A 16,463-nucleotide genomic window follows, 5' to 3' on the forward strand; every position below is an offset into this window, starting at 1 on the left:
CTATGAAATCACTGTGAAGTAACTGACTTTGAAAGCAAGGGTTCCAAACCCCCCCTCCCCCAATGTTTTATATAATGTTGACATTCTAATAGATGAAGATAAAAGGTTGACAAATGAAGTATGATTTATTTTCATTGTGATTCTATTTTCATTGTCTTATACTGGCAGATACTTTATTATTAAATGTAAAAGATGAGGTCTTGCTCTGTGTTGGTTCCAAAGGAATAATGTTCACTTACTGTTTGATTTTTCTACAGGTGAACTGGCACAGAGGTTGAGTTCAACATGCCATTAGTGAAAAGAAATATCGATCCTAGGCACTTGTGCCACACAGCACTGCCTAGAGGCATTAAGAATGAACTAGAATGTGTAACCAATATTTCCTTGGCAAATATAATTAGACAACTAAGTAGCCTAAGTAAGTATTTTTATATCAATTAAAACTATTACTTCCAAACCAGAATGTTATGCTGTAACGTATTAAGATGTTCTTGTGATTAATGGAGATGAGAGGGAGATAATAGGTGAGAATACAATGTTATCCTGGAAAATGCGGTCATGTTAAGTAACATTAATGAGTTTTAAAATCATTTCTTCTTCTGCGTGTTTCCTCTGGGGAAGGGAAATAAGGACAGAATCTTCAGGGACATAATCACATGATGGATAAGAATTACTGAGATTTATCTATGAAAGGTAGAGCCAGAATTATATTTCTGCTTGCTTGTTATTGCTGTTTACTTTTTAGAGGCTTTAACTGTTTGGGGTCACTGGTGTCTCTCTTTACATATATTTTATTAGCCCAGGGAAATATTTTTAATTATCAAATTTCTACAAATGAAAGGTATGGGGTAATCGCTACTCACTGGATTGATTTAGTCAAATTTGAGTTGTTTAAAAGATATTAGGATATTAGTCAAGAGTCTGATATGCAGGATGATGTGAAAATAGCAAGTGAACCTGGCCTCTGACAGACAGAAGGCAAGCAGATTGGCCAACTAATAAAAGGCAGTGGACTGGGCTTGTGGGAGAGGAGGGGACGGGCAGTGTGTTCCCATTATAAGATCACAGAACAGAGCTACTAGGTGAAGGATTTAATTTAGAATAGTGGGAAATTATTTAATACTATTATAGAAAATTGAAAAATAAATCCAGACTGTCTTTTGATTTTTAATAAGCCATTTATATTTCATTTTAAAGATAAAAAAAGGTGTTTTTGGCCTAGAAATGTTCTCTAAATGTACTTAGATTTATCTTCACAGATCTACCCTCCCACGTAGATTGTCCCTACAGGCAGGATTGGCTCTTCCTTTTCCTTTTAGCCTTTTTCTTTTATTTTTACAATTGAGTATTTAATACAAGATAAAAAGAGGTGGTTAATCTAATTTGGTTCAAGTGAGAGGGTTTGGATATACACACTTGTAGGAAGAGCAACTTAAAAATGCCAAATTTATCAGCACAGCACCTTTAAACATTGAATTGTTGGATATTTACCTCTGATCACATTAAATTATGTGGCATATGCTTCATTTTTGTTTAGGTAAATATGCTGAAGATATATTTGGAGAATTATTCAATGAAGCACATAGTTTTTCCTTCAGAGTTAACTCATTACAAGAACGTGTGGACCGTTTATCTGTTAGTGTTACACAGCTTGACCCTAAAGAAGAAGAATGTAAGTTTATTTATATATTTTCTTTCACATATACTTTAAGTTAGGTGAGATGAGTGAAATATTTAAGAACAGTATTAAACATGAATTTTTTATAAATCTTTTCTATACATGTTGTAATAATTAGTAGATTAGCTATAAATGCCATTAGCATGACTTTTCTGGTTTTATTTCTACCGGTACTTATTTTTTTAAATCTCTTTTTATTAACTAAAATAAGTCAAGTTTTTGACATAGGAATAACTTACCAGATTTTTTCTCTATCTTTTTAAAAAATATATATTTTATTGATTTTTTTACAGAGAGGAAGGGAGAGGGATAGAGAACTAGAAACATCAATGAGAAACATCGACCAGCTGCCTCCTGCACACCCCTTACTAGGGATGTGCCCACAGCCAATAAGGAGGGAATATGCTAATTGACTGTCACACCCTCAAAGATGGTGGTGCCCAGTCCCCTCAGCCCCATGGGAGCGGCAGGCATGTGACACAGCCGGGCCCGCCCAGGCCAGTCTGGCTGCTCTGCACCTGCCTCCTGAGTCTCCCAGTCCCCTCAATCCCCAGCTTCCCAGGACCGGCCCGAAGTGCAGGCAAACCTCAAATGGCAGCTTCCCAGCTGCCCAGAGCTGGCTCAAGGTGCAGGCAAGCCTTAGATGGTGACTGCCCAGCTGCCAAGGGCCAGCCAAGGCTCAGGTGTCAGGGCCAGGCCGAGGCTTGCACTGCTGGCAGTGGCAGCAGCAGAAGTGTGATGGGGGCAGCACCTTTCCCTGATCGCCAGTTGCCTCCTCCCCCTGAGGGCTCCTGGACTGTGAGAGGGGGCAGGTCAGGCAGAGGGACCTACCCCCCTCCAATACATGAATTTTCATGCACCAGGCCTTTAGTTGTTTATAATTTTCTTTAGAATTATGTGGAGCGTTGTTTGAATTGAGAATCTAAAAGCTGAACTATTTAATAGAAATTGTTTAGGGGATATTGGATAGAAGGGATTTTCAGTTATTTCACCTATATTTTTTTAACTCAGTTAAAAAAAATAACATTATGAAATTGTAGAGTGTAATATCAATGTTTTTTGTTTAAATTACCGTTAAATACACTGTTGACCTCTTATTTAGCCCAGACTGCTACTGATAACGAAATAATTCCTTCAGTGTTATTGATACAAGCTAAATAAATTTAAAAAGGGTGATGGGGAAAGGGGGTTATAGAAAAAAAGAAGAATGTGTGTTGGTGGGGACGGGGGATGGCAAGCAGAGAAAAGAAAGAGTTGTATTTGTTCGGAATATAAATATGCTTCAGGTGTCATTAGAGCATTCTGATCCTTAGAAATCAAAAGGTTGCATTAAAACCCATTTGGGGAAATTAGGCACACAATGACATAGTATATAATGGTAGAGCATTTAAAATACGGTTCCTGATTCATAAGCCATTACAGTTATAACCTCCTGAGCCATGCTGACTTTTAAACAAATATAGTATGTGAATGTATTCGTATGTTAAATCATCTTAAAAAAAATAAGCAAAATACATTGTTGATTTATTTTTTAGTGTCTTTGCAAGATATAACAATGAGAAAGGCTTTCCGAAGTTCTACAATTCAAGATCAGCAGCTTTTCGACCGCAAGACTTTGCCTATTCCCTTACAGGAGACATATGATGTTTGTGAGCAGCCTCCACCTCTCAACATACTCACTCCTTATAGGTCAGTCGGCTAATCGATAAGAAGGCTGGTTATTTACCTCAGACTTCAAGTTCAGATAGGTAGCACTCTACCTATAAATGCCAAGTCCCCAAGCATCCTTTATTTTACTGAGCTATACAGGAATCCTTGTAATCTATCATACCTACCACTTTAGAAAGCCGTTGCTTTATTCACTGAGTTCCCAGAGTTCTAGCATACAAAAGATAAGGCTAGTTCAAGGGAAATGTTTTTGAGTATTAATAAGAAAAGCCAATGACAAACGTAGTATTATGAAGGGTAAGGAGTTGATATTATCGTTTAGATTTAATTTCTAATCAGATGGGATATAAAAGAACACAGAATTCTACCAAAAATGTTATTTTTGCTTGTCTAATTTCTTGATCTATGTGCATTAAATTTACATAATGAGTATGAAGTACAATGTTTTAAAAATGTATTTTAAATCTAGAATTACTGTTTAGCCTCTTTTTTTTTTTTTTTTTTTTTTTTTTTTTTTTTTTTTTTTTTTTTTTTTTTTTGGAGTTCTTCCATGTGATTTGCTAAATAGGTAATTTAAGATGCATAACACATATCCTGAATAAAATGTTATTCAGACAGTTATTTGAAACTCTTTGTCAGTATGCAAGGCATTTAGATATAAATAACTGTTTTACTACAAGAGTGACTATTAGGTGGTATTTTGGGGGTTTGGTAAGATAATAAGTAAATGAGAGTATTGGCAGAAAACCTGTATAATTTCTCTATTCTAAATGATATGATTGTCCTTTTAGGCTTTTCTCTTTGGCAGAACCATTTCTCATTATTGGAATTTCTCTAAGCACTTTGAGAAAACGGTATTCACTAGAATTTAGGAATGAAAATTGTCCAGCTGTACTTTAAATTATTAACACCAGCTTTGAAAAATATCTAGTTTTCCATTGTTCTTAGTTTCTTATCTGACTTGTGAGAAATGTTCTGTTGGTGCAGTATTCTAATTTATTTTGTCGCTATTTTTACATATGCTATATTTTATTCATGTAAGAGAAAAAAACATTTCAGTGAAACTATCTTTATTCTGATTACGTAGGTCTTACTAATACATATTTTAATTGATATTTTATATTTCAGAGATGATGGTAAAGAAGGTTTGAAGTTTTATACCAATCCTTCATATTTCTTTGATTTATGGAAAGAAAAAATGTTGCAAGATACAGAGGATAAGAGGAAGGAAAAGAGGAAGCAGAAGGTATTACAAGAGATTCAAAAAATTGAAGTTAGTTTTCGAGTACTTGTGTTTTATTGCACATATGGAAATTTATTATTAATAGTTCTGTACCTTGACAGTTTTCTTTTATTGGGTCCAAGTAATCAACTGAAGTCTTTATAATCACGCAAAAGATCACAGTCTGAGCAGAGTAGATCACTATAATTAAATTACACACAGATAGAATTAAGTTATTGTAACATGATGTGATAAGTGCCATAGCAGAGGAAAAGAATTTGGTTTAAACAGAGAACAGGGTTAGTAAACACTTCTAACAAAACTTACAGTGTATCTCGAACAACAAATAGGAATTAGGTGGGCCAGGGAAGAGAAGGGCATTCTAGTAAGAAGGAACAAAGGAATGTTGTGCAAATATTGGTAAAGTAGATTAAGTTAATGTTTTTAACCATGGGGCATATCCTAAATGTTTTGAAAAGGTTATTATACTCTCACTAAATTCCTGTTACCCGTCTACTATGTTTTCATTTTCCATATTCTGATAAAATTCACTTGGATTTGCTTTATTTCATGTTAATGATAACCAGAAATACAGAGGGAGGAGGCAATGCTGAATTTAGGAATTATGAAGGAGGCAAAGCCTATCTCCATCACCCCTTTCTCCTATAACTCTCTCCTCTTCCCACCCCCACCCCCGGTTCCCATAGTGCATTCCTGTTATCTTCTTCACCAGACATTATTCCAGTGTTCTAGCCAGAGTTTCCAAACTGGTGACTGGCAGCCCAGGTTATACCTGCAAGCGGGTTTTGTTTGACAACCACAGTGATTTTAAAATTTTGGAACTGAAATGCCTTAAATAGACATGCCCATCTAGTTTACTGCCTTCTCCATCTTATACCCTACTCTCCATTTATGTATGTTATCTGCTTGCCCCTTTGGGCATCTGACTTCGTTGTACCTACTCTAGAGTCTAGACTAGGGGTGTCGAACTCAATCAGAGAAGGGGCCAAAATCTAAAATCCAGCCTAAATCGCGGGCCGAATGGTTTACTGAACAGTCATAAACTGTCATTGTGATGGAAACGCAGCGGAGTGCAGTGATGACAGCGCGGTGCAGGCCACATTGCAAGGCCTGGCGGGACGGATTTGGCCCGCGGGCCTTGTGTTTGACACATGTGGTCTAGACCTTTCCTTTTTCCCACAATTTAATTCACTTCTTGTTTTATTTTTCAAATACCCTGTTTTCCATTGAGTGAAAGTTATAATAGATTAATTGGATAATTGGATTTTTTCTAATGTATTGGGTAACTAATTGGTTACTTCCCAGGTAACATAACCTTAGTAAATTTTCAGGTTTGGGTTAGAAGTAGACAATGCCATTAATGGTAGAAATTTCACTCATTGTAGCAAAAACTAATAGATGTGGTAGTAGAGTTGGTGAATAATTTTTCATCTGAAAGGACTTTCTGACCTCAAATTTTATTACTTAGGCATACTGTTTTTATCTGATACATCAATTCCAATTAGAGGTTAAAGAAACATGAGGAGAAACTGGATCACAAGCAAACTAGCTAAAATTTAACTCTGAATGTACAACTGAACTGTCTCTGTGTTACCTTTACTATATTATGATGACATTGTCTTTTGTAGTATTGATGTTAGGATTTATTTTGATTGTTATAACCCCTTTTTAAACCTTAGCACTTAGCATTTGGCTTTGTTTCAATACATCTGTTACAGCAGAAAAATCTAGATCGTCCTCATGAACCAGAAAAAGTGCCAAGAGCACCTCATGACAGGCGGAGAGAATGGCAGAAGCTGGCCCAAGGTCCAGAGCTGGCTGAAGATGATGCTAATCTCTTACACAAGCATATTGAAGTTGCTAATGGCCCAGCCTCTCATTTTGAAACAAGGTTTCCTTTTTTTTTTTTTTTTTTCTTCTAACAAAATTAATGATATGATACTGGCTTTATTTCTAATATCTTTAAGTATTAGATCCTGAACTGTTGAACTCCAAGACCCTGTTGTAAGTATAGGGATGGTTTTGAAACCCTGAGCACTGTGAGCCTACTGAAGTCTGATCTTGGCAGATTGTTTTCATACTGGGGCTTTGGTCATTTTTGAAAAAGGTGGTTGAGTAGATGATCTTCAGGGTTGTTTTAACTTTTGTATGAAGTCTTAACTTCCTCTTAGTTTTTTAGGCAGACTCTGCTAGAATATTATAATAGAGAAATGGAGTCTGGAATAGTTTTTGAACTATTATTGCCTCACTATATATAAAATAGGAATTGAGAAAGGTTATATTTTGATCCTTTTTTTTTTTTCCTGACATCCTTTCTATGCATATTTCTCACTCAGATATATCAGGATTTTACAACAAAATCACTCCCTTTTGTAAAAATATGGAATAGGTACTTTTCCTTTCTCTGTGGTTACTATATAAGTAACACCCTACCCTAACCAACGTACTAACATCTTTCTGTGAAGAAATTTATTTTTGTATAGTTGATTGATTATAACTATTATTATTACTACATATAGTTATTGATTTTTTTAATGCAAAAGAGCTTAAAGTTTTCTTTTGAATTTTCTTTTGAAGTTTATTGGGCCATAATAAATATTTTGGCCTATTTTAGGAGTAATATACATATAAGACACTTTACTAAAAGTCATTGAAAGAATTTAGATTTTTAAAAATTAACCTATAGGCAAACATTTATTTCTACTGCTGTTAAGTAATTAAAGTATTTAGCTGACCTAGTAGTGTAAATACAATTATCCTAACTTGCTTTGTGCTTATTTTTTAAATCCAACTGTCCCCCGTGTGCTCTAGAGTCAGTAAATATGTATGTCTTCACGTGCTCTGGGTATCTATAATAAATTTTGCTTAAATCTGATTTTAAGACACAAGTTTCTGTGTTACTCAGCGTACTATTTGCTGAGTACCCTAGCACCTTTGAAAACATCAAAAAGACAAAAATGATGTAGTTAATCATATCTGGAGTTGGGGTCAAGGAGACCTTTCTCCTTGAATACAAGACATCTGGAAGTCATTTAGCTTTAAGAGAGCAACAAAATATCCTGGTGGTAGGAAATTCCAGTTTTTATTTCTTTAATTAGTTTTTTAAATTTTTTTTATTGCTTTCAGAGAGGAAGGGAGAGAAAGAAAGAGATAGAAACATCAGTGATGAGAATCATTGATCAGCTGCCTCCTGTACGCCCCTACTGGGGATCGAGCCCGCAACCTGGACATGTGCCCTTGACCGGAATCGAACCCCGGACCCTTTAGTCTGCAGGCCGACACTCTATCCATTGAACCAAACTGGCTAGAGTGAAAAATTCCAATTTTAATATTCTAATTTTTTGTCATTGGCATCTTATTGTAAAGAAAAAAGTGAAGTTGTGGCAGATAGCTTTGAATGCAGTTTGCTACAGATTATTTTTTTGTTTATCAGTTTATATATGTAATTCTTTTTATCCTTCTGAATTGAGTTAGTGTGATATTATAAAAATAATAAAATAACTGGAGGTCATCATAATGAACCTGAATCAGCAAGGAAAAAATGCATTGTGAGCAGCATTTTTTGTTTTAAAAGCAGGATGAATGTAATGAATTTCTGGAAGAAGGTTCTTAAAGGTGGTTAAAATATTGGCATTCAAAGGATAAATTTTATTTTATGTAGAATACTGTACTCTACCAATAATTCAAGAAAAATATACTGAGATATATTTATATATATAATTTTTTTTAGACCTCAAACATACGTGGATCATATGGATGGATCTTACTCACTTGCTGCCTTGCCATTTAGTCAGATGAGTGAGCTTCTAACTAGAGCTGAGGAAAGGGTCCTAGTAAGACCACATGAACCACCTCCACCTCCACCAATGCATGGAGCAGGAGATGCAAAACCCATACCCACCTGTATCAGGTATGTTGGGCATATGTTTGTGTCACAGCTGCTAAACACTGCCATTGTTGCATGAAAGAAGTCATGGACTATATACATAATTAAATGAATATGTATGTGTTTCAACAAAACTTGATTTACAAAAACGGAGAGGGGCAGGTTGGACTTTTGGGAAGTGACTTTCCAGCCTCTGATAAGAACTGACGCATTGTCTTGGGAAAATATAACTAGTGAGAATGTAAAGTTTAAAATGCATTTCATTTTATTATAGCTTTGTTATTAAACACATGATGTGCAGTATAGTGGGCCCTTGATGTGCAGTATAGTGGGTCATCTTTTTATTAACATGCCTAACGTTGATTAGATGCTATAGGAACTTAACTCTTGTTTATATCAATTAGCTTATGGTAAAATTGGTTTTGTTATATGTTGTTTCATTTAAAGTCATTGAACCTATCAACAATGATAAGGGAGAACTTATTGTATTAACACAAATAAAAATTTTTATAATGTGTTAAGGGACTAAAAAAGGAACCAAAGGTGTTGATTATAAATGTTAATTTGATACTATGGGAAATATTCTCAGATTTTGAGATAGAATAGGCAGTTGCTCATAGTATTTTCAGTAAAACTATTTTGAAGTTTAATTTTATCCATTGTTCAAATTATAAATTTTTAAAGAGAGAGATTAGCTTTATGATTTTCAGTTAAAAATAAAATCAACCTTGTGTTACTGACTCATGTGATATTTTATCCTCAGGAAGTAAGAGGGCCATACATTTCCTTTTGTGGTTTGTAATTAGTTGTCACTGATTTAACTGAAATAACTTATGATGAGCCTTAATAGCTTCAATATAAATGTAGCATTTTACTGGTCACAGGTATTGCTACAAATACTGTAATATAATAAATGTTGAGTCATTACAAAGGCTCATATCACAGTGTAAAATTGTAAGCGTAAAATGCTTGAGTGGATATGAAAGTTGCATTAGAGGATGAGATCACTTAGAATTTTACAAACCAAAGTCCCATGTATTAATGTTCTTGTTGGTCCACTTTTAGTTCTTTCATCTTAATACTGCTGAAAATTTTGTAATTCCTATAGGAACATGTTAATACATAACATCTGCCTTGGTATAATTACTGATCGTCATTTATATGTTGTGTGGTTAGTTTTTTCTCTTTTAATAACTTGCTAGGATCTCTTTATCATTTCAGTTCTGCTACAGGTTTGATAGAAAATCGCCCTCAGTCACCAGCTACAGGCAGGACACCTGTGTTTGTGAGCCCCACCCCCCCACCTCCTCCACCACCTCTGCCATCTGCCTTGTCAACTTCTTCATTAAGAGCTTCAATGACTTCAACTCCTCCCCCACCAGTACCTCCCCCACCTCCACCTCCAGCCACTACTTTGCAAGCTCCAGCAGTACCACCACCTCCAGCTCCTCTTCAGATTGCCCCTGGAGTTCTTCACCCAGCTCCTCCGCCGATTGCACCTCCTCTAGTGCAGCCCTCTCCACCGGTAGCTAGAGCTGCCGCAGTATGTGAGACTGTGCCAGTTCATCCGCTCCCACAAGGCGAAGTCCAGGGGCTGCCGCCACCCCCGCCACCGCCTCCCCTGCCTCCACCTGGCATTCGACCGTCATCACCTGTCACAGTTGCAGCTCTTGCTCATCCTCCCTCTGGGCTACATCCAACTCCATCTGCTGCCCCAGGTCCCCATGTTCCATTAATGCCTCCATCTCCTCCATCACAAGTTGTACCTGCTTCTGAGCCAAAGCGTCATCCATCAACCCTACCTGTAATCAGTGATGCCAGGAGTGTCCTTCTGGAAGCAATACGCAAAGGTAATTTTCTCAGGGCCATTAAAGCATTGCTGTTGATTGTAGCACTAGAAACTTTCTAAATATTTGAACAATAGTGTTTTTCTTAGTTACAAAATTTTAAATAATCATGTTTTTGCACAAATTGTCTTTAGAAACTAAAGCTTTGTTCAATTTTAAATCATTTTCCAGAAAATATATCACATTTAACTATTTTCATACTTAGAAGGGATTCTCATAATGTTTATTGAATAAATTAGAAATTAAAAGTATCAGACTTAAACATTAAAGAAAATTAGTTAAAACCATTTTCACTATTTTTAATATGAATATTAACTCCTTAAAAAAACTATTTTCTTCAGCATTAAGGCTGTCAGTGACACTTGCTCTACCAGATGCCATTAAAGGATTAAGTTTCCTCCTTTAGTAACAAAAAAGACATGACATTTATTAATTTCCTAAGCACATACGATATGCCAGAAGCTTACAGAATAGAATGAATAAGAGTCCCTTTTCCTCAAGTACCAGGGAGAATAAAGCCTCAGAAAATATCAACAGTGTTTTGTTTTTTTGTTTTGTTTTAAATTCTAGAGATAACAGAAGAAAAGTATCATCTGTTAACTTTTTAGGGTTTGGTGAGCAGGGAGGCACATAATATTATAATGGTTTATTAATACATTGTAGATATTCAGCGGGGTGTCTGGTAAGTTCCACCTACTACAGATAACATAATGGAAAAACTAATGTCTTTCTAAATATGATTCCTTCAAGATCTTTTTAATAGACATTGCTTTTTATTTTCCTATTAGTATTTCTCATGTGCATTTGATTTTATTCCATAAAGGTTGATAATACCTAGTATTTTGGTTTACAATGAATGGTTTGGATTTGCTATATCAGGTATTCAGCTGCGAAAAGTAGAAGAGCAGCGTGAACAGGAAGCTAAACATGAACGCATTGAAAACGACGTTGCCACCATCCTGTCCCGCCGCATTGCTGTGGAATACAGTGATTCGGAAGACGATTCGGAATTCGATGAAGTGGATTGGTTGGAGTAAGGAAAATGCATTGATAAATATTACAAAACTGAATGCAAATGTCCTTTGTGGTGCTTGTTCTTTGGAAATGTTTGATCATTCCAGTGTTTTGCTTTTTTCCCTTAAGATAAATAACCCTTTTCCTCCATAATTTTTGATTTCTAAGAAAAATATTAGCATACATTTCAACTAAGTGTTTTACAGTGGCTTATTTTTTTTTTTAATTTTTCCCTAAAAAGACACAATTTGGTCAAATAAACCACTAAGTATTAAGCATGGACAGCTGTTGTTTAGAGTAGCAGAATCAGTTTTTTTATATATCTTAATTGTGCACTTTGTGAATTTTAATTTAAAGAAAGCAACTGAGATTGAAATCTTGAGGGCAGCTGTATCTATTAATGAGCCTTATTCCATTTTTTGATGTTTTAAAAGAAGAAACACTGACTTGATTATGTGAATACACTCAGAAAGTACATTTAGCTTGTAGTATTGAATTCTCTTAAAGGAATGCTTGAATTTCTTTAATTATTGTTTTATTGTTTTTAAATACTTGCTTTATTTGAATGTTTAGCAGTACCCCTTCCCACTTATATATTGTGTGGTATGATTTTGCTTGCCTATAAGAGTTTAAAGATTTCCATGTGAAATACTCTGACATAAACATACATGTAACTTACATAACTGTTAAGAATGATTTAATAAATGGTTCATTTTAAAGGTTCATGGGTGTTTCTCTTTGAATAAAATTATTTCTGAAAGTTTATCAAGTAATATAAAGTAGGCTCTTAATGCATAGATAGCAACAAAGATTTAAAAATCCACTTATTGTGGGCCACCACCACCCCTCCCCCCCGGGTTGGCTCAGTTGTTTGGAGTGTCATCCCATACATTAAAAGTTGAGGGTTTGATCCCCAGTCAGGGCACACGCTGGATTACAGACTTGATCCCAGTAGGGATCATACAGGAGGCAGCCTATTAATGATTCTCTCTCATTGATGTTTCTATCTCTCCCTCTCCCTCTCCCTTCCTCTCTCTGAAATCAATAAAAACATTTTTAAAATATCTTAATGGCTCTAATAAAAAGCTTTGCTTTGCACTCTTAGTAGCTTTGCCTAGAACAGCAGATTGCATAGCCATTTAAGGTTTCTTTTCAACCTTGCAAAACTGTATAATTTTGAATTTAACTGTTGGAAATATGGCACAGTTTAAAGTTTGTACTTACGGTCAAAAGGCATAGTAAATAGTTTTTATACAGCTCAATTATAACCAGGTAACTAAAACATAATGGTACTGGTGTTGGAGCATTTAAGGGTGATAAAAAGGAAATGGTTGAAGATTTCTTAATAATAGAAGTGAACCTGTTGTAAAGCCTGGATGTATCCTAAATAGTTTATGATCTTTTTCTTTTTGTTTTTTTTACCACATTCCTGGAAGATAAAGTATCCACAGATTGAAGAGTCCATACATGTAGTATTGACTTTAAAATCAAAATATCCTTCAGTCTAGATATTCAGATTAACTTGCTGAGATAGTTTTGAAACATATCATTCAATGGTCAATTTTAATATCCTAGGGAGGGATGAAAGTTACTGGGTAATGATTACCTTTTTCTTTTTCTTTTTCTTTTTTTCTATTTAAAAATATTTTTATTTTGCCTAAGAATAGAATCATCAGAATGAAGCTGTTCTGTAATTTACCTTTTTCTTTAAAAAAAAAAAAAATTGATTTTTTTACAGAGAGGAAGAAAGAGGGATAGAGAGAAACATTGATGAGAGAGAAACATCGATCAGCTACCTCTTGCACACCCCCTACTAGGGATGTGCCCGCAACCAAGGTACATGTCCTTGACCGGAATCGAACGTGGGACCTTTCAATCCTCAGGCCGACGTTCTATCCACTGAGCCAAACCGGTTTCGGCGTGATTACCTTTTTCTTATTATGTTATTCTACAAGGCCATAAGCATAGAGTCAGAAAAAAAAGAGTATCATGGGGAAATAATTGGTTTCACTTGTTTTGGTTAAAGGTCACCTATTTGCCTCCATGTTACCAAATCCAGTCCTTTATTTAATCTTTGTTCTGTGTATACTATACCTCCATGAAGGTGTCATTCCCTGTTATGACACTGTTCCTTCCTCTAACAATATTGGGACAGAAGGGGAGGGAAATAGCTGTTGGAGTCTGGGGTGAAATTCAGTCATTGTGGAGAGAGAGGAAGTGTGTTTTTACCCTTCCTAAGTAAGGAATATTTGTAAGTTGCAGATTTATAAGGCATTTTAAGCTATAACCACTGCTTTTCCTAATTTATTATATATTTGGGCAGATGAGATGACTACTGAAGCATTTTCACATTACAAATAGTTATTAAAAGATAAGTGACAACATTTGGATTGTGTTCTATAAATTATGAAACACTTCACTTTATTTCCACCTTTAGAAAGCTCTACCCTTTCTTCAACAATCATCTCACATCAATTTTTTCATGAAGTCTTCTCAGATCACCACAACAGGAATTCTAATTCCTTTTCATTTTCTCTAATTCTTTTATTACAAGCTTTCTTCAAGTGATACTTAATACCATTTTGTATCACAATTATTACCTATTCTATTCGAGCTTGCCAAATATGTGACTCACAAGACAGCAAGGCCTTGTCTAAAATAGGCAACTCACAATCTCTCTTCATGTAAATAGGTGCAGAAATACCCCTTTTTATGCTATCTACAAAGGTTCTTAAAATCATATTTTCCTAGACACTGTTCCTGCTTAAAAAAATTTGTTTACCACTAATCACAATACCAAGAATGACCTAAAATTAGTCCTGACTATCAAAATTGTGTGTTAAGTGTGTGTGTGTATTTGTGTGCATGTGTGTGTGCAATTTAAGAAATGGAAAGATAGAATTGACTTCTGGCCAAAAGGTTGCAGTTATTAATATTTCTGAAGACATTTTTTTAGGGCAGAGAGCAAAATTAATCAAGTATTTTAGTAGGAATTCTAATGAATTTCTTTCAAAACAGCTTTATCTTTGTCCTTAGTAAACATACAACTGCTGTTTCCTTGTTTATTTCACTCTGCTACATTTATCTTGACCCCAGCTTTTTTTTAAAACTACCTCCTTAAACTGGAGGAGGCATAAAATAAATTATTTAAAGCTCCTAAATAGTTCAAGAGATTTCTTTTGGATTTCCCAATCCCTATATCATCCACATGATAAAAAATGCAAATAAATCATTGCAGGATATTAATCATGCAGTATCAGGATTTAAGGATCACGTTGCTGTGTTTAATGAATGTGAAATTATCATGGCTCTAAGTTGTGTCCTATAACTGTAATTAATAGAAATCATCCTATTGAAGCCAAACAGAAGGCATTGGACCCTTGTAATACAAAGAGTGAGTCTTCTCCTCCCTTTATTCATTGCTGTACTAAGAACACATTTATTTATGTTCTCCATGACTTGGCTGTAGGATGCATCAGTAATCTGTTGCTTTTCAAGCCTGACAACCAGGCTCTGAATAAAGAATGAATACCACCCTTGAATGAACATTTCAGGCACTTTTTTTTCTACAGGCTAGTTATCAATACCTTTTTCTTAGTATTGTAAGGCCAGCTGCTCTGACTTTTTTCCTTTAAAAAAATATTTTAAACACAACTGAGCATGTATTAAAGTCATCTTAGGATATTTATAGTTTCTCTTCCCTATAATAGATAAAAACTTTAGTGGTAATATTTTATTATATCTATGTAAGTATGAATTATACTCAAAGACTTCTTGATAAATTTATCCATCCTGCCTTTAGGTAATTAGCTTTTCCAGTATTGCTACTATTTTGATACAGGACATTGATGTCTCCAGGAATAATAAAATTTTTCATCTACTTTTCTGAACTGGAAACAATCTAAAAGACACAAGAGCCATCGAATCACAATCTGTCTTCTATTGTAACATCTTCAAATATTACTTAAAAGTATTTCATTCTTATCTATGAAAGCTGTGAAATGTTACACCTCTGACTTTAAAGAAAATCTGTAAGTACTATTTATCTAGATCATTCCAGGTAAAGGAGTAAACCATTTATGCATGGTTTGTTTTTATATTTCTTTTTGTGTATTTTATATCTCTTTTTATTTAACAAAAATTTTTGATGCCTGCAGAGTTACTCTGCTGACTATGGAAGCCACAACTGTGAATAGACAGAGCCCTGATTTCTGAGCATACAGAGAGATTGACAAAGAACAATGAATATTATGTCAGCAAGCTTCCCAGCACAGAGACCAAACCTAGTTTAGGAAGTCAGGAAAGGCCTCCAAGAGGAAATGGCATTTAAAGACTGAGGTGGGCCTCAGCAGGAAAACGTCAAAGGGAGGGTGGACAGTCTCCCAGGCAAAGGAAATAAGTGTGCGGATGTCTGGAAATGCTTGGTGCAAAGCATGCAAGAAGTGAAGCAATGAGGAATAAATTAGAAAGGTGAGCCAGGAACAAATCACAAGAGGGTCTTAGGAACCATAGTAAGGAGTTCGTACTTCATTCCATGGGCAATACAACGGAGGAAGTAAACCTATCAGAATAGCATTTTGGTAAGATGATAGACAGGTACAAGTGCTAAATGAATAAGAAGTAAACTTGGAGGCCAAGAGACCAATCAGGCTATTACAGTAGGTGACATAATTGGGATGGTGGCGACAGAGAAGATAGGTTACAAGATACAGTCAGTAGAGATTTAGGATGTGGAATACACTGGACATGGTAACTGGAGAGGAAGGAGTCCGGGATAACTTCCAGAGTTCTGGCCCACTGACAACAGGACCCTTAGAGGAGGAGCTGATGAGGGACACAGCTTGGGACTTAGGCAGGGAAAGGACCACAGACAGGGTTGGATTTGTGAAAGGAGACTTCCACAGGAAGGAGAAAAGGGCGGCTATCTTAACAGATTTGAAGGTCTGGTGCCAAAAAGTTGAAAACTTTTCCTTCTTATGGCATCTATTTTCTCTTTGAAGTAGATGTCAGCACTGCTCAGAGTGATTGGGAAGCAGAAGGAGTGTCACCATTTTTCAGAAAAGTATATATGGTTTGAAGGAGTCATTGTGAAAAATGGGAGAGCCTCCCAGGGAGAGAGGAAATTGT

The 16,463-nt window shown here is 35.5% G+C and overlaps 1 protein-coding gene across 7 annotated transcripts in view; it reads left to right on the forward strand.

Annotated features, from left to right (window-relative positions):
• Positions 1–12,059, forward strand: part of WASF1 (WASP family member 1) — a 29,988-nt gene extending 17,929 nt beyond the window's left edge. For 4 of the 7 annotated variants that reach the window (XM_045573390.1, XM_045573389.1, XM_036414571.2 and 1 more), the window contains 8 exons: positions 258–418; positions 1,538–1,672; positions 3,214–3,367; positions 4,475–4,619; positions 6,308–6,480; positions 8,320–8,499; positions 9,697–10,325; positions 11,202–12,059. In XM_045573390.1, coding sequence (XP_045429346.1) covers positions 286–418; positions 1,538–1,672; positions 3,214–3,367; positions 4,475–4,619; positions 6,308–6,480; positions 8,320–8,499; positions 9,697–10,325; positions 11,202–11,359 — 1,707 coding nt within the window. In that variant the 5' untranslated portion in view covers positions 258–285 and the 3' untranslated portion in view covers positions 11,360–12,059. The remainder of the gene's footprint in view (positions 1–257; positions 419–1,537; positions 1,673–3,213; positions 3,368–4,474; positions 4,620–6,307; positions 6,481–8,319; positions 8,500–9,696; positions 10,326–11,201) is intronic. The other 3 variants (XM_036414574.2, XM_036414576.2, XM_036414575.2) reach the window with 3 other exon arrangements.
• The last annotated feature ends 4,404 nt before the right edge of the window (positions 12,060–16,463 follow it).

Source organism: Pipistrellus kuhlii, unplaced genomic scaffold (genome assembly GCF_014108245.1).
Source record: "Pipistrellus kuhlii isolate mPipKuh1 unplaced genomic scaffold, mPipKuh1.p scaffold_m20_p_5, whole genome shotgun sequence".
In the NCBI taxonomy this organism is placed as follows: domain Eukaryota; kingdom Metazoa; phylum Chordata; class Mammalia; order Chiroptera; family Vespertilionidae; genus Pipistrellus; species Pipistrellus kuhlii.